Genomic DNA, 24,486 nt, shown 5'->3' with positions numbered 1-24,486 from the left:
AAAAATGTTAAGGTTCTTTCGAGTAGTAAACACTATTCTCTTAAATGAGTTGGTGACACGATCGCGTTTTATTTTTACATAAGTTTGGTGTTTAATTAAAGTCTTGTTAGTTAAACCTTCGTTGCTTGTATAATTAATAATGATTTTCAAGACGTCTAGACGACGTCATATAATTTTAGGTTTAATACGGAAGCCATTTTGTCTGCGAAGAAATAACAATGGCATTTATTCTTAATAATTAGTCTAGACTTAGTTATTCTGTGTGGGAGAACTTACTTCTATTATCTTCGATAAATTATAATAGACTTGCGATGTCTATTTAATATCATCAGCTAATGAATTTTCAATTACTTCGTTTTAACGCAGATTTTGCTGAAAAACGAAATCATGAATTTTCTCTCAAAGTTGCTGAGCTGATGGCCGATATCGGATTAGGGCGAAGAAAGCGGAAATTAATTGAAGACGTTGATAGACAATCCAAATTTAATTTTAATATTAGTTTGACCGCGTGAGCTTATTTTCTTTAAATTATTGTTTTAATATTTACTATCGAGATCCTTGTGCTTTAGGTTAGTTTTTTGCTTTATTAATTCAAGTAGAAAATTTAAAATTCAGAATCAAAGTAGGGCAACGGGTTCATAGTTTGGTGAACTAATACATTTACTATGTTGGATTGAATAAAAGCAATAGTATAGGTACTAATATCTGTCGAGGCTTATGACTCGTCGTCTTGTCATCTAGCCGAATTGTGTTGACAAGTTCACAGTAAGCGTTAAAAGTTATATTTAGCCAATTTGATAATTTTCGTGGAAACTAGAAATCAATTAGTTAAGTTGACTTGAAATTTATCAAATCATATTACACGATAGCTTGTTAATTTTAATAAGTTAATCTTTTCAAATATATATTTTGGTTGTAAAGTGAGAATTGGGAAAAGAGTAAATATAATGGTGAGCCTCGTATTAATTGGGTATTGCGTCGTTTTTTGCATAAACAGAAATGAAGATCAGCAAGTTGAAATCTTGTGTGACGTCACTTATCAGTTCACATTTTACCGAAAAGTGACGTAATTAGCCCCGCTTCCAAACGTTTCAACATTTTTGATCTGGCTGGAGGCTTTTATAGGCTCGCCGAGAGTCCTGTTAAGCCTGCATCAAAGCCTGCGTTCCGGTTCACTGCAAAGACCACATTACAAATAATACCCTCTTTCATACATAATGTTTTTTTAAATCATTTTTCAAATTTTGGATCTGTAGCTCCCTGTATCGCTTTGCTTTATAAACACAAATATAAAATGAACTCATTCCTATTAGAACTTATCAAAATTAAAAACCTATAATATAACTTTACCAGAGTGTTTTGTACGGGACATATAGGTAGGTACTTACATTAAAAAAATGTTTCTTCGTTTGAAAGTGATATGAAGACCTAAAATAATGACAACGTATTAAAATTAAAAAATAGAAATATCACGTAAACTCACGGGTTTCGTTTACAAAAGGAACTGTCCCTTTTGTTACATGAAACCCGGCGTTGACAAAAAAAGTTGTAAATAATTTATCAAGGAAAAAATTCGGTAATTAAATTTGATGAAAATATTTATCCTCATAAAGACGATCAGGGTAACATCTCTATTAGTTTTTTTTGCGCAATACTTGATTAAGGCTATTTTATTTTCTTCTTTATTTCATGGCTTGAGTTTATAGTAGGGACCTATTAAAGCTCGTTGACTCGCATAAAGCAAGCTTCGTAGTTCTCGAATATTGCTTTCACCACGATTTCTGCTGTGTGCGGCCTTTTATCTGCGGTTGGTCAGCCCATTTGCTGGAAGGATTTTTTTTATCATAAAGACCCTTTTTTCAAAAACCTCCGTTTTGCGTTCGTATTTCCTCGTGATTATGTCGTTATTAACTTCACAGATGCCGAGTTCTCGTGGAGTTTTAGTGGCCAGGACTGAAGAATATGAAGTGGCTATGTACTGTGATCCTTTGTAGTACCGTAGTCTTGGATTCATTAGTTGGCGAACAGGTGAGCAAACTTATTTACAATTTATTTGAATGTACATACGATCGGTTTTCTACAGTTTAATAAAGAGGTTTAATAGTTTGACGGTCAAGCCATCAGCTGAAATAGATGTGTTCGGAATTAAATTTAAGAGATCGACTTCGAACTTCGGGTTGTAATGACTTTTTTCCATTTTTTCTCCGTGGCTAATTTTTGTTCTTCAAATTTTTCCGAACTCTTTTAGAGAAATAAACGTAATGGTTCCATAGTCGGTTTCCTGTTTGTTTACTTAGCTGTAAAATGCAGATGTTTGACGAACATAAAATTGCCTCAAATGCTTTGTGTACTGCAATCGGCGACGGAAGCGTAATTGCATGGCGCGCAATTGGAACCCCGCCTTTAACAACGTCAATTGATGGACGGGGAAATGGGAAAATTGGAAAGTGAGGCTTTCTCTGTACATCTACATGGCGAAGTGGCAAAGAAAATTAAGGTTATGACGTGCATACCGGGCCCTTTGAACAATTTTTTTCATGTATCTAGCTGAAAATCTTTTGCTTTAACTACTTGGCGTAAAAAGACAAAAGGTTGGAAAGAAACAGCATTAAGGTTTTAACATTAACATTAGGTACATAAATAATTACCTAAGTTGTGGTAAAGACAATCCAAAAAATAACACATTTTAGGACATGTTGATTTATGCGATTGAGATTGCAAAAAATAATCTTTGTATTGACTAAAGATTGACAGTTCTTTGAATGGCACATTCAAGACGCCATCTCGTTATTTTACTTCAATCTCCGTCCTCTAACGTTTTAATTTCATTCTTCTGTCATACTGTGTGGTAGGATCCAGACGTATTACTTCCAAGTTATAAAAGGCAATATAAAATTATTATACAAGTGACTCTGAGTGTTTTATTATCAGCCCCTGCTTAGGCAGGGGCTTATCAATAGGACAAATAACCGATATGGAGAGAGATTATTTTTTTTGTTTTTCTTAAAAAGATATCCTAAATGAAAATGAATTAGCCCAACCATTTTCCAACACGTACAATCTTCAAAAAACTATGTAAAGTTTTTACAAAGTTTTAATTGCATTAATTCATCAAAGGCGACCAAGTTCCACAGATGTGGTGATAGCAGAACCCACTTCAATATTAACACGTATCGTATTGAATATTTAACGACGGCCGAGATCCATACATATTAAAATTCATCAATACTGCGATATCTAATCACCGCCTACATAACGTTACATATTAATGTTTAGGTGCACTCCATATCTAGTATATAGGAGTGTATTACCGATGATTACATTGAATTTCCAATTATATACATATATTTACATACGTATAGTATTAGTGCTGTTATTTAAGGCAAGTACATACTGGGCGCTCGGCGTTGCGTTGAGCGCGCGTTGGTCGCGTACACACACCGCGCTTAGCACGGCGTTCAACGAGCGTTAGTAGGGCGAACATACTTTTGGCTCAGTTCGAAAATGGACGTCGAAGAGATTGCTTGTGTGTGGCTCCTCTACCGTCGCTATAAAAGACGACGACAAAGACAAAGAGAATATTGGGTGCACCCTATACTGAGAGATAGACTGACGCATGGGTCGTTTGTTACATTATATCCAAAATTAAGACAATATGGACCTAAGTTCTTTAATTATTTAAGAATGTCTGTGAAATCATTTGATGAATTACTGAGTATTATAAAAACTGACATAACGGGTAATTCAACAATATTAAGAGACTCAGTTTCACCAGAAGAAAAACTCGTTATAACGTTAAGGTAAGTAAATTTATTCAAATAAATGAAGACTGTCCGAATCTTGGCTTGAAGGTGACGGCACCCACGTCGACGTTGGCGGTGGTGGTGCCGGTGCCGGTGGTGTCGCAGACCACTGTTGTGATGGTGTTGAGGACCTAGCAGTAGTGTATCCGGAATAAGACGGTGTAGAATATGCGTATTGATATTGGTACTGATTTGTTTGTTGTGGTAATGCTGGATTCTGTGCTTTTTGAATTACATTGAGCAATTCAATCTTTGTTGACAGCCGTCGATTCTTCCGAGCTCCTCCCAATTACGTTTTTTAATCACTTTATTCTTATAATCGGGACTTTCCATATCCCAGATCGCTGGTCGTTTTTGAATTTCATCTATAAACAAATCTGAATCGAAATGCTCGGTCTCCATTTTCGTCGTCCCGTGCGTCCACTCTACACGAAAGCGCGCGATCAAATGTACAACAAAATGGCGGCTCATGTATCTCGAAGCGCGCGGCTGACGCCCTCCCAACGCGCGTTTGAACGAAAATATCAAAGCGCGCGTTCGACGCGCGCTTCATCCGAAACGCGCGTTTGCATGTGTACACCTAAATAAGAACTACTGGTTCTCAAAACGCGCGTTATCAAAGCGCGCGCTTCAAAACGCCTAATGTGTACTCGCTCTTAGGTGTACACATGCAAATGCGCGTTTCGGATGAAGCGCGCGTCGAACGCGCGCTTTGATATTTTCGTTCAAACGCGCGTTGGGAGGGCGTCAGCCGCGCGCTTCGAGATACATGAGCCGCCATTTTGTTGTACATTTGATCGCGCGCTTTCGTGTAGAGTGGACGCACGGGACGACGAAAATGGAGACCGAGCATTTCGATTCAGATTTGTTTATAGATGAAATTCAAAAACGACCAGCGATCTGGGATATGGAAAGTCCCGATTATAAGAATAAAGTGATTAAAAAACGTAATTGGGAGGAGCTCGGAAGAATCGACGGCTGTCAACAAAGATTGAATTGCTCAATGTAATTCAAAAAGCACAGAATCCAGCATTACCACAACAAACAAATCAGTACCAATATCAATACGCATATTCTACACCGTCTTATTCCGGATACACTACTGCTAGGTCCTCAACACCATCACAACAGTGGTCTGCGACACCACCGGCACCGGCACCACCACCGCCAACGTCGACGTGGGTGCCGTCACCTTCAAGCCAAGATTCGGACAGTCTTCATTTATTTGAATAAATTTACTTACCTTAACGTTATAACGAGTTTTTCTTCTGGTGAAACTGAGTCTCTTAATATTGTTGAATTACCCGTTATGTCAGTTTTTATAATACTCAGTAATTCATCAAATGATTTCACAGACATTCTTAAATAATTAAAGAACTTAGGTCCATATTGTCTTAATTTTGGATATAATGTAACAAACGACCCATGCGTCAGTCTATCTCTCAGTATAGGGTGCACCCAATATTCTCTTTGTCTTTGTCGTCGTCTTTTATAGCGACGGTAGAGGAGCCACACACAAGCAATCTCTTCGACGTCCATTTTCGAACTGAGCCAAAAGTATGTTCGCCCTACTAACGCTCGTTGAACGCCGTGCTAAGCGCGGTGTGTGTACGCGACCAACGCGCGCTCAACGCAACGCCGAGCGCCCAGTATGTACTTGCCTTAAATAAGAACTACTGGTTCTCAAAACGCGCGTTATCAAAGCGCGCGCTTCAAAACGCCTAATGTGTACTCGCTCTTAGTCTAGCCTATTAACTATTCCAAGATAGGATTCCTTAGTATGGAAGGAATAGTTAGTTATTATTGTTGACCGCACAATGTGTGCACAGCTATCCCTGTGATAATAGTTTTCATTTTCGTTTTTCATTGGTACAAACTTGCTGATGCATTTAATATTGTGTCGTGCACACGGATCTATTTCCAAATGTTCTATATTCATTACTAGCATTGCAAATGACAATGCATTTCAGATCACAAAAAATGTCTGGCGTAAAGCCAAATTGAAATATGTCTTGCTTGATTGCAATGCTTGTATGGAACCTGGCTTTTCAAAAGGATTGACCCAGTTATCCATGTAGGAAACCGATTGTTATCCAACTATTATGTATTGTTAGGATATTGATTTATTGTATGAGAACTTATGAACGTTGCAGATTGAAAACGAGGTGACGACACAGCATGAACACGCACAGATGAGTTATACAGAAGATAACGACGATTTAGAAGTTACGACTGAACGTAACAAAGGTTAGTGTTAACGCAAAGACCCAGCAATCGAAGCAAGAATAAAACATCGCTAAATAAACAATGTTAGTCTTTGCAGACTAACAAAAAGGGTCGGAACCTCAGTATTGGCTAACGGTTACTCAGCGAAAATCCCAAAATTTTAATATCTTGTTGTTTTAAAATATAAGGTTCACATTTGAAGTCATCATATTCTGGTTGGGGTCGGTGGAGCGAGTGCCAGGAGGGGCGCAGGACCAGGCGGCGACACTGCTTACGTCGGCGAATATGTGGCGACGCGCTCCGCATCGAAATCGCAAGGTGATATTTGAATATTCTATCAGAACTATTTCATAAACGTATATTGATAAAATAAGTGTCTGTTCGAAAATCTTTTATCGACAATATATAAGTACGGTCGCGTTCTTTGATCGAGACTTACAGCGATTTTAGAAATACTTCAATTTTATATTTCAGTGTTTAATTTATGGAAGCGTCGAATCTGTTAAATTTCTGTGGTATAATGAATATTTGATGAGCCGTATGATTAAAAACATAATTATTCATCTCTATTTTCTTTGCCTTGGTTATAAGGGATAATAAATTAGAAAGTTTTAACAAAACGCTGTGAATCCAAGGCTACTCTGCCCGTAACGCATACCGATGTCTGATAGGCGCCAGCGATGCGGATCTTCTCAGAAACAAACAATTAAAATTTTTGCCGTGGAATCTGCAAGTCCGACTTATTACTTTTGGAACACGGAAGTTTACCAAGCAAATTGAAAGTACCCTTACGATGGTCATGGAACCACTTTGAAATAAGCAATAGGAAATATTCTAAAAGTAGTCCTACGACGAAAAGAGTCCATATAAACGATATCCATGGAGATACTATGTATGCTTGTCAAGGAACACGAGTTATTTCTCTAAAATAAATGTACCCATTGCTGTTTTCTATATTATAAGAAGTAACTTGACAGGGCAACAGTGTACAATAAAAACGTAGTAAGTATTGTTATGCTTGTAAAAATGTTGTTGAATGGCATTAAGTAAACATTCTATTTTTTACAGTTGCAAAGAATCACAACACAAGCGTCGAATGAAAACGGCGCCACAAGCAAAAAATGAAACACATTTTGTCATAGTGAGTAAAAAATAAACCAAACAAAACTTTTATTCCTTTCCGTGTATTCATCGAATATATGCAGTACTGAGTCAAAATGATATTCGAATTCCAACACGAGTTCTCATTTAAAATATCTTTGATTAATTTCTCCAGTAATGAGTAATGTTTTCGATAGATGAGAATTTAGTAAATGTACATCATGTGTGTTTATATAATGTTGGATATGTAAAACAAACAGTTGAACGTCTGGAGTTGAAGACTGGTAAAATATTGCTTCTTGTTGACTGAGACGCTGGCACCTGCCAATGTTAAGATGGGAGATGTTATGAGTTGAATGCTTTGTGTGCCAGGCCCAGACGCGGCAGCTGAACTCTGAGGAAGTGCAGAAGAGGTTCCGCGGGTTCTCGCCATGGAGTTCGTGGAGCTCGTGCTCACGACGCTGTACTACAGCAAGACGAAGGTATGTGACCGATTTCGAATAATCCATGATCAATAGCGACGCAAATGAAAACATAAAACAAAATATTTCTATTGGTCTAGTGGATAATACCTTTGACTGCTATACTGGACGTCGTGGGTTCATTTCCCAGCCAGGACAAAAAATTGTGTGATGAGCACGATCATTTGTTCTGTGTCTGGGTTCAATTTATCTGTAGTTTATTTATGTTTAGAAGAATATAAGAATGTTTGCCACTTGTGTATGATTCTTAATATAAGCTTACCTTAGTTTGAAACCAGATGGCGTTTTGTGAAAGTTGTGGAATATTGTATTATATTATTATATACATCTTCCCCTTTTCCCAAGTTGCACCATAACTCAATACGTTATTGCTTCTATAGACTTTCGAGTGTTGCCATTGACGGCAGGCTTCCGCACACATTACGAACCGGACACCATTGTGTGACTGTATTTTGATAAAATCAAATGGACCTTTTTTTATAACACACCAAAACTCACAGTTCACATAATTTAAAAACCTTTTTAACAAGTTCTGATGGAAAATATAAGGGTCATAATTAATGAAAGTCAGTGCATTTATCATCTTTAAGTACGGTTGAATGTTGATTAAATTTTGCAAACAAACGTGGAAGCTTGTGAATTATATTATAAATACACACGTAATTACATGTAACAAATGTGTTGATTTATTACGTCATTGTTATGAGTAATTAGCATAATATTTTAATATTTAGGAGAGCGAAATGTTAATACACTGACCGTTAGTTAAAGCATCGTGGCAGAAATTGTTTCTTGCGACAGTTGATAAGAATTCAAGTGCCTCTTATTACCAAGATGCGTGGGATTGGTTCAGTTTATTTTACTTATGTGCGTTTTCATTTTAAACGACCGAAAAAGGTAAACAAGAACCCTGTCAGCAGAGCTTTAATTAAATTATTGAATGCCACAGTTCTGAACTAGACACGTTATTAATTTCCGAGTCATTTAGCGGATAGTTTGCAAGCGATGATTGCCCTTAATGGGTACTGCATCTGACGTACATTAGATGTTTAAATTAAATTATCGTTTGAAATCAGTTTTAAGAGTTATTAAATGGTGCAACGGCTTACTCACGCGTGTTTTCGGGATTGCCTGAGCTCGCCTGAGCTGCGATCCCGCCGCGTCAGCTCATGTCTAAGAACTCCAGTTGGGTTCGAAACTAGTCAGACAGTCCCGTTGCTCCGTTACGCCATTTACTTATGGCTCATTCTCACGATAGTTACTATAAAATATAGTTTTAATGATGTTTTGCAAGAATTATAGCAGCAGTGGCATGACAAGATATCGTCATTAGATGTCATGTTGTCGTCTTCACAAGGAGTATTAACGCATGAAGTCATTTTATCAATTTAAAAGTTTACTTTACTTACTTAAACATCGTTCTTGCATGCAGCAGTTTAGTTCACAAAGAGCACAGTAAAAACTATGCCTGTAAAATTTGTATTTTCAAAGCTGCATATTTTTTGAAAACCGTTCGGCTCTTGTTTTTTTTTGTACCGTCGGCGTTTTAGATAAAATATCATTGTGCTACAATACACACGTGGAACTGTACAACACGTGGAAATTGCATCACAACACATTTATGTTTTGAACTCCGTATACTTTAAATTTATTATTTATAGAAGTATGGCATAAGCAAACTACCTGCAATCGATGATTAAATGAAACAAAAATTTTCGGCATATCATTAACGATTTGTAGAAAACCCTTTCCATAGCATTTTAATAGACAAAATAACATCAGTTATCTATAAAATTAGTCTATAATTAAATTTCTTTACTCCGTACACTAAGAATGTGATAGACTAGACTAGATTATCTTTAGCGTCTCTTTAGATCGCATTCCTCTGACTTAGTTTACCGGAGCTCAAATATATCTGAAAACAAAAAGCATGTCGTTACAGACTTTCCGATAACCTTTGTGTGTCTCGCTTCCTGTGACTCATTAAAGTTAATAATATTATTTTTATCCACATAAAGCTTTTGATGTTGTTCCGCGTCGTGTCAATTAAGTATGTAGTGAATTTCGTTCCTTTTTTAATTGATTTACATAATTTATTGATTATTGTCAAGTAACGTAGTATTTAAGAATGAAATTTGCCTATCAAGTTTTTCACTAACATTTAAAGTTATAAATCATGTGTATTCATTCACTTTTGATAAGACCGCCCATTGTGGCACCGTCTGACTATTTTTCTTTGTCAAATCCTGTAATTATATGGTGTGCAATAATGTATATTTAATATTATAAACAAATTTCGTTTTATCATGCTTATTTGGAGCTCGTCTAGTAACATTTAACTTGTTACTTAGCTTTCAAGATTCAAAATAACCTACATTAAGATTTCGGCTAAGCTATTACATAATCACTTATCCAACCTTCTCTACTCGTTTATAAGTACCTAGACCTACTTATCGTGCAAGTTGTTACTAAGAATCGTATTTCCCCCAGGCACTGTTTAAGGCGGGCGATATGCGGCCGTCAAGTCGTGAAGCAGTCAGCCTACTGCTACATGGAAGGCAGTTACTGCCACCTCTGGATTCGCAGCAGAATGCAGAGGAGAAAGGACCCAGGTGATCTAGTATATAGGTACTACGCTAACAATATTTATTCACATTAACTTTGCTTTATTATTGTATGTAGCTTTATTAATATTAAATATTCGTATATTTTGTACTGTATTGGAAGTTCTGACGTACCAATGTTTTACAAAGAACGACTGCGTATCTGACCTCCTCAACACAGTTACCTGGGCAACACGATACTTCTTAGTAAGACTAGTTGTCACGTATACATATGTGTTGATTTTGTTTCCGAAACATTTTCAAAACGTATTACAGTAAAAAGCTGTGTTCGAAAAATACAATTTTCTTGATTGTAATACCGTAAGAGCAAATTTTCAAAATTCTTTCTTAATAATACGGTACCATAAAATATTATTTGATATACATAAATCAAATACCCTGACGGTTGACTTTGTGTGAATTGTTAACTCTCAAAGAAAATTTTCGAAACACTTCGAAATTCTCCCTAAGTGTGCATTTTGACTTAAATCTAACACTTTTGTTTCTTGTCGAAATGTTCCGAAGCGTGAACAACTTTTGAAGGAAACGCGAGAAATCCAACATAAATTGTAAATGTGGTTTAACACGACCGACTTTGGCTTTAAGCCTGCTGTTTGTATTAATTTTGGAGGAAGCAAAATTTGTTCCCCTTTTGCCCGTCTAACGCATTCAGGGTTAAAAAGAAAATGATTTTAGCATATCAAATGCGATTACGCTTCGGAATTAATGGAAAAATAAACTGATGCTAAACGTATTAGGTAAAAGATTTTTCACATAAATATTGCAGCCAAGTTTTTTTTTAGCATCTTAAATCGTATTAAGTTTACACGGTGTAAGCAACCCGCCACCCTGCAAGTGTAACTTTTGTGCCATCCGAGAGAATGTCCCAAATAAGTTGTAAGCCACTTCGACGTATGTCGTCGTTCAACTTGCCTCGTAGTTGTTATTTAGTAACTAAACATCGTAAAGTAAACTGAGCTGGTATATTGTGAAACAAACATAATTGTGATAAGTCACCTAGTAAGGTAGACTGGCGATTTCCCTAGCGTAGGCCGGGTGAATGAATGAATGCGGTTATAGAAATTGTTAAAGGCCTTGCGTACCTCACTGTGGGCTGATCATAAATTATCAGATGAGATAAAACTGCGGGATATAATGTTTATACATGTTCAAGTGCTTGGAATACAGAATTAATAAATACTAATACTGTAACTCGATTTGCTTGTTTTTGTAATCAACTTAACTAAGCAACTAATTTATTTATAATAAAAAAATGCAGTTTAATTACCATACTGATATGTTGATGGTAGGTGATTAAGAAGAGATCTTCTTATTTTGGCTTTGATTCTTCTTTTAATCTAACTAATTTCCACTTATAAATAATAAGTAAGTACCTAATTATCCATTCGATAATATGAAGCATGTTTATGGAAGCATATTGATCGGGATAGCCGACTCAACTTGCAACTTAGTTAGGTCCGAAACTAGTCAGTAAACTAGTGAGTAAACCGTTATTAAATAACAAAATAAGTACCTAAATTTATCGGAAGCGTATGTTAAAGGAATTACCTCTCTACTCTACAGAATCGTCCATTAACATACTTCGCAAACTCATAACATTCGCTGTAGCACGGTAGCATCAGACTAGAACTAACTTCGAACGGAAGTCAGACGGGGCGGTTCTGCGTGAACTCAAAAACTATATCGTAAATCAAGAAACTGAATGTGCACTTGCATTGAACAAACTTGGCACTAGGCCGGGGAACTGCTGTACTGAAAAACAATAGAATAGCGGTACACCACACGGCACACACTCCTGACTTTGTGGGACAAACGTCTGAACTACGATTTATGTTCGATGTACAAACAATGACAAATTATTTTTGTGAGATTGTTTGTATCTTGCAGTACATGTAAAACTCAAAGTATCGTGTTGTCCTCTTATTTTGTTCCCGGGTTTATTAAGAGCTTAAGGTTCATCTTAAGCTCTTAATAAACCTAAAGTATACTGGCAAAATAATAATGTTTCATTACCACCACCACTGCCACCATCAGCTCTTGAAATGTTTGAAAATTATGAGAGTTCTAGTGAATACCAAAAGCTTAGAGTTTAGCATGTGAAAAAGTTTTTTACTGAAAGGATTTGGGTTGGTATTTCTTTAGTTTTTGAATTTTGCTTTAGTTTGATTGGAATAAGTTCGTCATGAGCTAGTTTTACGAATATACTGGAAAATATTCAGTCATTTTTATTCTTTTTAGATTTGTTTGAGCTCGAACTTTAACGATTTATCAAGAGAAATATTCTTCGTATATCGACAAAAGTGAACATCCTTAGAATATAAAAGCTGCCTTAAAAATAATAATACCCTTTGCTTGTGAACACTACACTACTAACGTATTTTGGTTTTAATATTATTTTTTCAATTCCAGCAAACTTTCCTCGTAAAGGCATGCACTATTGCCCGAAATGTATATCTTGTTTGCATTTATCTGCAATTTATAATGCAAAATACATGATAATGTCTGAGTAGATGTTTCAGTAACAAAAACGAGATATTTCTAACAAATAAAACTGAGAGCATTTTTACAGGGTACAAAGCAGCAGAACCGATGTCAACACCAGCGCCTGCGATTCATTCTGAGGACATGAAAGTGACGCCGCCCTCCCCGCCGTGCGGACGGCTCGGGCGTTACCGCGGGAGTGCGGCCGCGCGGCTGCGACAGCGCATGCGCGACATGGTCCGCATCATAGGAGGCAGGCCGGCTCCTCCGGGGAAATGGCCCTGGCAGGTAGCGGTGCTGAACCGATATAAGGTAAGTTATTGGCACTTGACTGATGGGCTCCGTGTCCACATTTAGGCTCTTACTGACCCTTATGGGAAGAGGTTTGGGAGCGGTTAGTCCAGCTGTCGGATAAGGTAGGTTTGATTAGTCGAGACCACGATTTTTCCATGATCATGATCATGATGACATGATATGTAATGTAGATAGAATGATAGTAGAACAAACATTTAATTTGAACGAGTGTTGATTGATATGGTCTTGTCCAGAATTTTAGTTGCGGCAAGAAGAGGTTTGTCGTTACATTCTTTAGTTTATTGGAAAATTCCTGAATACCCAACCCCACGAAAATTAAAATTTAATTTTGAGTCTTGCTAAAAGATCTAACAAGAATCAAGAGTATTTAAAAAAATACGCGTTAATATTCTTAGACGAGTTACCCGATACGATAAACTGAGAGAGAGTAGCTGAACTCGATACTAATGACATCATCTGAATAGCGGGAAAAAGATTCACCTCCTCCAAAACTTAATTTAACTAGCAGTTAACAAGTAGCCGGAAACTTCTGGATTGAATATCGAAGCACTTCTTAGAACCTGATCAAGATGGCATTTTACACGTTTATTAGTTCGGTGGCATAAATTTGGCTTACCTTTGAGCTAGCCACAAGGTGGCCAAAGAAACTCAATAACGAAACTCCTGTCGACTTTAGTATGAAAGGTTGTTTGCTTCTATTTTCGATAAACTTTAGCACTTCCGAACGTTTTCTTAAATTAATTCCGAGAAAATATTAAAAGAGTTATTGGATCTTGAAACTTAAAACCAAAATTATAATTTGATTAGCTACGTCAATCTTCATTTTACTTTTATATTACCGTGAAAAATTTAGTTGTAAATAAAATTGACTTTTATAGATGGTGTCATTGGCCGTTTTTTTTATGAAAAACAGAATTTTTGATCGCAATTTAATGATCTCCTTAATGAAGCAAAAATCTTCTTTCATTAACATCATAGTAGACGACAGAAAATACAGGTTATTAACTAATGCCGTGCAATAAAGTGATGTAACAAGACAAAGCTTTTAAGAGTTAATTATAAGCGTAATTTCATTAATAATTTTCATATACTGAAACGTTGCTTACGAACAAAATGGTTCACTTTGAATAAGATTCGTTAACGGATCAAGGAAGTAAACACATACTTTAGGAAATATCGCATCTTTTAGATGATAAAAGAAAAATAAAATCCTATGAAAGGGCTCCGCTGTCCGTCTGCCCGCTTGTCATGTTTGTTTTGTTTGTACGAAACCCTCTTCGTCTGAATCGCACTAGCCCGTTTTTTCTACCATTGTAATAAGTGGTCTTTAAATGATACTTTTGCCAATTGAGAAATGAGATGTTAATACGTTTAGCAGCTTTCTTCCATAGCGACAACTTTCCTCCCATTTGAGCTTATTGTACAAGCATTGATCCAAAGACGTATTTTTGTTTGTGGAAAACTTGTGTGCGTATATTGAACATTTATTTTTTCCGCGAACAGTAATTCAGAGCGTGACTGTGACTGATGTCAATAGTTTCTTCGTGATATGGGACTAGGACTATTATTATGTGTCAAGATGGATGTGAAATAACTTTTGTTTACTGAATCGTCATGACAAATTATAGTACAAACGTGGAAATTGACTGACGATAGACTACACGCTCAGCCAAGCACGATGTGTCATGGGTTCGATCCCCGTGTATGATCAGCATTTATGTGATCCACAAATGCTTGTTCTGACTCTGCTTATCCTTGTACAACGATTTGAATGTTTATGTAACCTTTTGCGACATGAAGTTTGAATTCTTTAGTTAGAGAGCCGATTCTTTAACAAAAAAAAACCTTAGATTCAATCTCTCTGTATTTTAATTGAACATCTGTATTCCTCAGTGTTTCCGCTATCTCATTTCATTTTGTCGGCACGTCTTCAGTTGTTGTCAGCTTACGCTTTGTTTATGAATAGTACACAAAGTTTATTCATCTGTAAACAACTTCATGTCTTACTATTAGTAAGACAGTTTGTTGTAGAAAATACGGTCGAGAAAATCTCTTAAACATTATCAATCGTAAACTTTAGATAGTAGGTAATCGAAGTTTATTTCGGTCTTAATGTGATTGTAAACCTTAGATTATCTAAAATCTAGTATAATTATCACCGAAGAAGCCCTGGATTTTCAAAAACCATTATCTACGCTGAAATCTTATATTTTTACGCGGGTGAATTATTATAAGTATAAATGGTTCGTTACAACAGGGATTAAAGTCGTTGGCGAATTTATATTAGGCTGGCATTATACAGACTTGTTTTTTGCGATCAATCTTTAGGTACCATCCAACCCATGTTATGACATGACTGCATTTTTTAAAACTTGCAAATTTTCTCTTACGTTGAAAGTAACACCTGATTAAAACACCTGTCTTGAAACTTTTCACTAATTAGTTGAACTAACAACAACACGACAAGGGTATTTCTTTTCTAATTGAATACTAATTCAATTAGAAAAAAATACCTTCTTGCTCCATCAAATTTAATTTATCACTTTGCTAGATATGTAACCATGGAACATGTACATTCTTACTTTGACTTAATATTCTATTTTTCGGTTGAATATACACTTTACCTTATTTGAAGTGTTCACTTACTGTTTTTACTGCAGTTCTGCCTTTCCGTAATAGTCAAATTATACGTATAACGTTACGGTAATGCTTTTCGCAAACGCCATAAACCGCGTGCCTACTCGGTACCCCAGGGGCGGGGGAGGGGGGGGGTCTCTATCGGTACATAATACACTCACGCACCTCTCATCTGTTCCACTGTTTATTCTTAACCTTAAGTTCAGAACCCTTTTCATGATATTCGAAAACAATAACAAAACAACGTGACGTAGTTAGATAAAACAGTTACGGCATTGTTATTATAGCCAGGCCCAGCCCTCTAATCTAAGGGATATAAGATGCGACGAGAATTAATATTACGGGAAAAGGGTCATTTTTAGTGACTGTGAACTAAATTTAGTATTATTTCTGTATCAGCAAGATAAATATGTTTAAGTCAGCTATACCAAAAAGGTAGTAATGAACCTTCTGTATAATTCAACGCCATTACGGTACTCGTTAAATGTGATCATTTATCATACTCGGCCGGAAATTGCCCACTAATTACCTACGTAAGTATTCCAGCTTAAAATTAGGATTGAATTTTTGGTTCATGAAGATGCCTGTATGAATAATGAAATATTATAATTAAACGTACCCTTGTGTATTTTGTTTACATAAATCGTGTGGGCTCAAGTGAGGACGGCATGTGGTGGGTGGCATTTTAAAAATGATTTCTCATAAGTTCCTTACATAATAATTCCTCGTTACCTTTGCTACGTTAAGTATTATGACTAAACTATATTTGGATATAGTCTTCTCCATAAGTCCGGATTCCCATGCACAAAAGCGGTAGAATTAGTAAAAGTAATGTTTTGTTATGCCCTTAAATACGACAGCGAAAGTTAACGCAATAGCTTCTAACAAATAACCGCCATAACGATACCCTTCACGTCATGACAAGGTGTGTCTTAGAAAATAAAGAGCTAATTAACATAAAAAATAAACCACAGCAATTTTTCAGCGTATTTAGATCAACGATCAGATAAAGCACAGTCACGCAAACAAATATTTGTTTTAATTGTTTAACTCAGTTATTAAGGTTCTGCTCCCATTTGCATAAGCGACAAAGGTATGGTTCGAGCGACGCAATTATGTATATTAATTCGTACTTCCGTACTTTAGTTGATATTTAACATTGTAACGATGCATAATATTCAGAGAGTTTACGACAAAAATGAACCCTCATTGTTGATTACGCCTATAACATTTAGTTATTACACTCTCTTGACGGAATCTTTATTTTTAACTTCCCATAAAGCCGTTGTAGCGCAGTCAAAAGATGTTTGTCAGTCCAAGTTTGATGACGTTCATTGCTCCCCAAAGTGGGCATTTGAGATCTTAAATTGCGGATCTGGGAAATTTAGATGTACTGATATAATTTTATGATTTTGATCGAGTCTTTTACGTCTATAAGAACGGGAGAAGATACCATGCCGTCAACTTTTTTTATAACTTCTCCCGTGCTTAGAAATTTAATCCTTCAATGACACGTCGCGCAGACTGGATTTGGCGTGGTGCCCTCAACCACTCGGCTATCCACGCAGACAAATTTGGCTTCGTTAATCTCAGGTAGATATTAATTTATAAAACTAGGCTCAGAATTTAATATCAGGTTTATTGATTGCCCTCGATTAATTAAGCGTACCCAATTGGCAATTAATGTTTGCTGATCTAATGGAAAAATATGTCTTGTTTACTTAAATAAAATACACTTCTAATTAATTCGAGGTCATTCATTCATTTTAACTTTTGCTTGAATCATAAATATTAGATGTGCTTGACATTAACTTGCTTCATTTCTTATCTAAGCAAGAGATTAAGCTTTAGACTACTGCAAAGATTAATTATTTTGGTTCAGATTATTTCTAAGATATTTTCTTACGAGATTATTGAAAGGTTAAATTTGCTGATTTAAACACTGTAAAAATTGTTCGTTAGTGAAAGTTATTTTGTTTTACTGTAGCACTCAATGTATGTACCTATTCTTTTTTTACTTAAAGGAATTAAAAATATTCAAATACAACCGACTCTTTAATGGCTCCAAAATATTAAATCGGGATTTTTTTAAATCTATTTTTTAATGATTTACAAAATAACAACATCAATAGTGGCAGATGATAAAATTACTACCTTTACACATACCTACTAATTATTTGATTTATATCACGTACCTGTAATAATTAAACTGTAAGGTAATTGATAGCCAGAATCAAAGCGTATGTTTTGTTCCAAATTATTCAAGAAATAACAGAAGGGGTCCAAGAACATCTCCCTGTGGAACTCAAACAAAGGTTGGCAATGAATGCTTTTTAATAATTTTGTTATTGTAACGTATACCCGCCATATTTCTCATAACGACGAAACGATGGTCCTAATTAAAAGTTAAGAATACTCACTTTCTCCAATGCTTAAGGAATAAAAGTCATTAGGGCAAAACGTATTTCGTCGAAAGCGTCTGAAATTCGTGTTCAGAATGACTCCCTTTAGAAATAATACATATTACGTTTGTGCTTTAACTGTGTAGAGTTGTTATTAACAGTTGACTATTTTATGTTGATCATACTTATAAAGACATCGCTTTTTATTAAATATTCGTTGATATTGTTAACGATAACAATAAAAATACTTATCGATCTATATCCTCTGCGATGAGCGTGGCCAGAAATTGTAAAGGATAGAAAGGTTTGAAATTGAAAGGGGGCCTTTGCCTAGCAACGAGATCTAAAACAGGCTATATAAAAATGAATACGTCCTTATTGAGAAAATAGGAAATTGTTTAAAATGCAAATAGGCAAAGCCCCTTAAAAGCCATAACTTCGTTGGCTATCTTCCATACAGTTGCAATAAACAACGTTCTGCACACAAGGGTCTTGGAGATAGATGTACTGGCATTAATAGCCCATTCGTACTATCTGCTGGGACACTTTTGGCATTCATTGTATTACACGTTTACCCCGATAACGTGTTAAAGCGGCTGCTACCCCGACCATGACAGAGTTTACGTGAACATAGTGCAGTAGGTAAAAAAATCTTTTAAGAAATTGAATGTATACTATTTTTATAAAGCTGAAGCTTTTGCTAGGTCAAACGCAAACTATAGCTTATCTTAGTAATGATTGGTTCAAAAAATATTTGATCAAATTTGTAGTTCCGATAATTCATTATCGCGGAAAACGAGCCATGTGACATTTTGCTACCACTCACAATCTATATTATGGAAAACCTTGGCCTCTGCTAGTCGTATAAAGTGGGTAATATTTTCATGATCCATATAATTCTTATCGGAACGAATTGAAAACAGAATGAGACTAATGTTGTATTGTTTTGGATATAGGAAGCATTCTGCGGTGGCACCCTAGTCTCACTCCGCTGGGTAGTGACTGCGGCGCACTGCGTGAGGAAGCGCCTGTACGTGCGCTTGGGCGAGCACGACCTGCTGCTCAGGAACTATGGCGAGCTGGAGATGAAGGTCACCGAGGCTGTCATCCACCCGCGCTATGACCCTGACACCGTCGTCAACGACGTCGCCATGCTACGGTAACACTCTACATGGTTTACGACCACATTACGTCACGGTATTGTGGAGCTCTCGTTAATTTGGCACTAAATGGCCGTAAGCTGAGCTTCCTCAGCATTGTTGTGTCATAAAATACGCTTTAATAATACCCTATTAGATCTTACGTTGTAGATCGACCTAGACAAGCATTTATTTTCATTAGTAATAATTCCGGTGCGTGGAATTAAAGCGTTAAGTCGGTGACCCGTCGCCTAACAGACCGATCAATTTAACTTACGCTCACTTGTATACTTGGGCAAATTGCTCAACTATATAAAAGTCAGCTGTTTATCAACTTGTTTGTTGCTATGTACGGACTAGGGGCAACTTGCAGCGGGGAAACTTAATAGACATATTTACGTTCCGTTGCTGGTATTCATAAAAAATCCTTAATCCTTGTGTTGCACATTTGGTGTGTTTACAATCTAATTCACGAGAGATTTGTTAGGATGGGTTAAGATATATTCAGTAAATAAGTATAAGGTATATTATTCGTTAGTAAATATATAGCAGTATCATCTTTCTTCCTTATGGTGATTCAGTTTCGAGTTGTAAAAAGACGTGAATACAAAAGCTACGTGTGCACGTGTTTATATCCTCACGTCCGTCGTCTGACTTCGGCAGTAATAAAGTTATTACTTGTAAATTACCTTCAGAAGTACTATATTTGTACTACTATACTATATTGTGTAACATTGATACTAGAAAAATAGAAGATAAAAAGTTTATTTCTGTAAATTAATGTTGTGAAATTTAGTACTGTACTGTTTAGTTTCTCAGTTATGTTTTTATTATCGCGTTAAAATGTACGCTGGCGTCCTTTCTTAGAGTTGGGCTCTCACCATACGATACATGAAAGGGTTTTAGCGGCTTTGGGGTAAAATTGAAACAGACAGAGTCACTGCATGGATTTCTTTGGCATATCATGGCTGTTTTGGTTTAGAAATCCTTTAGAGCTTCTTTAGAAAACACTAATCAAAATGTTCATCACATTTTGAATATGGCTTTAGAAAACTCAAAGGCAAACTGAAAGTAACTTAGCTGTATTTATTTAGATAGGGAGATATTAAAGTGCAAAGCTTTAGTGTAAATTATTTAATGCTTTAAAAGCTAGACTTGGTTTACTGTATGGCATTCCTCTCTCTTTATGAAGTTGGATTCCAGCTTGCAACACGAAATGAGCTAAATAATTTTTGCTCTTCAAAATTCCTTTGCGATGTTTTAGTAGTGTTTCGTACGACGTTATTTAAACATGATTTGTTGTATGAAATGTAAAAATTAAGCAGAATTTTAAAATATTGGCCTGTAAACATTGTGTACAATTTTTTATTAAAATTACGTAACCCAAGCAAGAGATGACAAAAAAAGTATGAAGATAATTTATTACGCTCTTTAATTAATCAAGCAACATTTTCGTTAATTATTTTATTTTTGGTGGGTCTAATTATTTTTTGTTAATTGACAGGCTGCCAGCCCCGGCGCGTCCTGATTTAGGGCATGGCGTGGCGTGTCTGCCGGCGGCGTACCAGCTGCTGCCGCCGCACTCGTCCTGCGTCATACTGGGATGGGGAAAGAAAAGACCCACTGATGTTCACGGCACGAGAGTACTGCATGAGGCACAGGTATGAGGAATTATTCCCGCATAAATATTAGCCTTTATATTTTATTTGCGTTGCGTAGAGCATGCGTCTAATGTGTAGTTTTTGATTGATTGTTAAGGTTTTCCTTTAAACGTGTTGAAAAAACTAAAGATTTTTATAACTATCGATATGACTTCGTGAGAACTTATTGATTTAATAATGAGTATATTAGACTATTTCTCAGCTACACTTTAAAAGAAAACGAAGCAACAAGGAAATTTAAAGGAAGTTTCCCTGACGAATTAAACTAAACTTAACTAAAAAATTCCGGGCAACTTTTGCATCGGTTCTAGCTGCTATTATGAAACCGTGATATAACAAGATACACTTAGTTTCGTGTACCTACATGGTTTATCTACAAAACGCAGAACATTTCAATCTCAGAGGAATCATAAAAAACTTGGGGAACTCGTAAGCAGTAGCTATATTTCAGTAACTACTCAACTTTTTACCATTTTATGTGATGCACGTGGAAGATGAAATATTTTTAATAAAAAATGTATGACAATGCCAAGCTTTGCATTGTAGTTTTTCGCCAAAAACATAATTCGTGTCCGCGAACTAGTAAAATCTTTTAAAACGAATTTTGTCGGGAATTGGAACTGTATTCTACGAATAGATCATAACCGTTCCAAGAGCTTTTTTATTAAGTCTTAGTATTAAATACTTAACTCGGTTTCGGTACTAAATTAAATATTCAAAAGCGACACTTGCGACCTTTTTAGGGTTCAATTACTAAGACACGGCCGTCAATCACTAGGCTGTATCTACTGTCTTAGGATCGATTGTTGATTTTGTTACACATTATAACTTCTATGCCGTTACAACAAAAAATGTTAAAAATAAAATAAAAATGCGGATAATTTCATAGATGTTACACCGTTCTCCGCCTTACACTTGTCCAGTTATTAAATTCATTTCATGCCTTTTATCTATACTCTCCATTTTTCTGTGTTCAGCTGAGAAGGTTATTTACGATAAGGTTGTTTTGGTCATCTCGTTGGCTCCTTCGGCCAAGGGATAGTTACATAGATTCAAATTTACATCTATATTTATTAATAAATCCCTTATAATCACTGTGATATCTTTTATGAACATAGTCAAATAGACATAATCGTTATTAATGGATTTAGGATTTACCGAAATTTAAACGAAACTGATCTAATTTTAAACAAAATGGCAGCTTTTTCTGAATATTTAATTCTAAATAATTAACTTTTTCAAACTTTTCTGGTACAACCTGGCCTACCGTCTGTTTTTGACTTGACGTTGATTTCTGAGACAGCCTGTATATAATACTTATATGTTTATGTAAATGTTCTCATCTAAGGTGTGCTTTGAACGTGTGTTATTACGTTCTAGCTAAAGCTAGTGATGAAATGTACTCATCTATTGATGAAAATAATCAAAGCTAAAAGTTGCCGTTAAAAACAGTACAAGGTATAATCGAAAAGCAGGTTTCTAAAAAAGGTATCTGCAGTGTATGTAAATTATATAAGAAGCTCTGTCGTCCCATGCTTACACGCCGCGCGCTATGGTGTGGTGGGGGATAGCGGGGCTTACCCTCCCCCCCACACACACTTGGTTGGGAACAAGGAAGCGGGACGGACGCGCGTGCGGCGAGTTAGGCAGTGAGCCTATAATTCAAGTTAAGTGCACGAACAGTACAGTATCTACTTACTTTAGCAATAAAATATTAACCTATAAATCATAATTGTTTCCATGAATGGTCTACTTACGTTTGTTTTACTTTTGTAGCAGGGTGTTTGTATCTTTACGCGATAAATTACTATGGATTGGTATACACCGGCTAAATTCGAGAGACTTTGCACGGCGGTTCAGGTTTATTCGGTAAGACTCTGACACGACTCGTTTCCTTCCCGAGGGGAGTTTTCATGAAGAGAGAGAGAATCCGCCTTAAATAAAAAATATTTATTGCATAAAAAAATCAACTTTCATTTTAACCTGCTGAATTATTCTTAGAATGTTTATTTGATATTAAGGAAATATTGTCATTTCATAACACAGAGTGAAAACTTACTGTAATCTACAAAATAATTTAAACACTAATTAATATTTCAAATACGATGTACTTACAGTCGAACTTTAATTAAAATCTTATCTTCTATGTAAATTTTATTCGCATGACTACAAACAGAAATATTACATATCTCATATGAACCCTACCTATTAAACAACTTGTTAAAGCAAATTATTAAGTTTTCCAAAATTATAAATAAAACGGCACAATATATAATTAGGAAAACGGAAGAAATTCTAAAGCCAACTGTTATAGAGAAAGTTTCTTTCATAATTACACAGTTGGAATAAGACGTCAAGTAAATTTACAATTTTACGAGGTCTTCTTTAAACATCATATTGTAGAAAAGACTTCCCTTTTTACAAAAGTTCTAGAATTGGTGGTTCTGGAATGTATCAAACTTTATCATTTATAAATAGCTTTAACATCTCTTTGCACTCTATTGTCGAGTAAATGTTACGACAACATATTGTGTACATTTCACAGAGTTTCTAAAACTTCAAATACCTGGGTATCGTCTAATCAGATCGGGAAGAACAACTGTTGCTGTACTTTACGTATATCGAATATACAGACTTCAAATAGAAATACAAAGAGCTCGTGTCTTTCTCGAAGTATTCGATATTATATACATGAATGTAGGCAAATGGGATCCAAAGCTTCCTTTTAGCAAATGAAATATTTTCAAGCCATCAAATAAGAAGTTAAGATCGTCATCGATCAAAAACAGTTAATGCACTCGCGACATCCATTATAGATTATTGGACTGCGAGGGAGAAGCTGCGGAACGCCCAAAACGTATTTGTTTACTTAAACATAATATCTTAAGCTATAAAGTAAATACGACATCAACATGCCTTATAACATGAAGACAGATCTGTTAACTAATACCGATAATAATTTGACAGTGAAATATCAAAAGGAGAGTCAAAAAATAGTTTTGTAAAAAATAAAAGGATGAAGGCAAAACGACAATGCGTGTCAGTATTCCAGTACGTTAAAATACTGAAAACCTCCTAACTGTTAAAGTTAAAAGGAATGATAGAGAAAAGATTTTCGGTAAAACTAATCAAGCGAATCAAAGTATAAGAAGTTACATCTACGAACAAATTATTCGCGATTATAAAATTGATTGAAGTTATTACCGGCTTAATCTATGTTATTAATAACTTCCAAATTTCTTCCATAACAATTATGATTATGGTATCAATCAATATTTTAATTTGAGGTACTTATATTCTCGGGATTTTTGATAAAACGCTGTTTATATTACGTGTACGTCTGCGAGGAACTTCCTCTTGAAGTGATACTTTTGGAGACGTGGAAAAGAGAGAGAAGAGCCATTCTACGTCGTGTGACGCTCTGTCTTGCTTCAACAACCGAAACAACATCACTTCAAGAGGTGACGGCAAAGCCTCTAAGCTCATTTCCCCTTAAAAAGGTCGTCAATCGGCCGTCGTGGGCAATGAAGCAGAAAATATAAGATGTCTAACCGCGTATGTGTGGAACGTCAATAAATTCTGACGTTCCGTTGACCGTACAATAAATCTAATTTT

General features: G+C 35.8%; 1 protein-coding gene across 1 annotated transcript in view; it reads left to right on the top strand.

The window, feature by feature from the left end:
- LOC113494919 (transmembrane protease serine 12) overlaps nt 1-24,486 on the top strand; it is a 56,516-nt gene that overhangs the window by 20,940 nt on the left and 11,090 nt on the right. The window contains exons 2-10 of the mRNA XM_026873439.1: nt 1,920-2,028; nt 5,957-6,050; nt 6,218-6,347; nt 7,098-7,170; nt 7,503-7,612; nt 10,103-10,224; nt 12,806-13,029; nt 19,028-19,230; nt 20,715-20,871. Of these exons, the coding sequence (XP_026729240.1) occupies nt 1,963-2,028; nt 5,957-6,050; nt 6,218-6,347; nt 7,098-7,170; nt 7,503-7,612; nt 10,103-10,224; nt 12,806-13,029; nt 19,028-19,230; nt 20,715-20,871 (1,179 nt within the window). The 5' untranslated portion in view covers nt 1,920-1,962. The remainder of the gene's footprint in view (nt 1-1,919; nt 2,029-5,956; nt 6,051-6,217; nt 6,348-7,097; nt 7,171-7,502; nt 7,613-10,102; nt 10,225-12,805; nt 13,030-19,027; nt 19,231-20,714; nt 20,872-24,486) is intronic.

The sequence above is a fragment of the Trichoplusia ni genome, chromosome 6 (assembly GCF_003590095.1).
Source record: "Trichoplusia ni isolate ovarian cell line Hi5 chromosome 6, tn1, whole genome shotgun sequence".
NCBI lineage: Eukaryota > Metazoa > Arthropoda > Insecta > Lepidoptera > Noctuidae > Trichoplusia > Trichoplusia ni.
The sequence above is the reverse complement of the archived record's forward strand: the minus strand, read 5'-3'. Positions and strand labels throughout refer to the sequence as shown.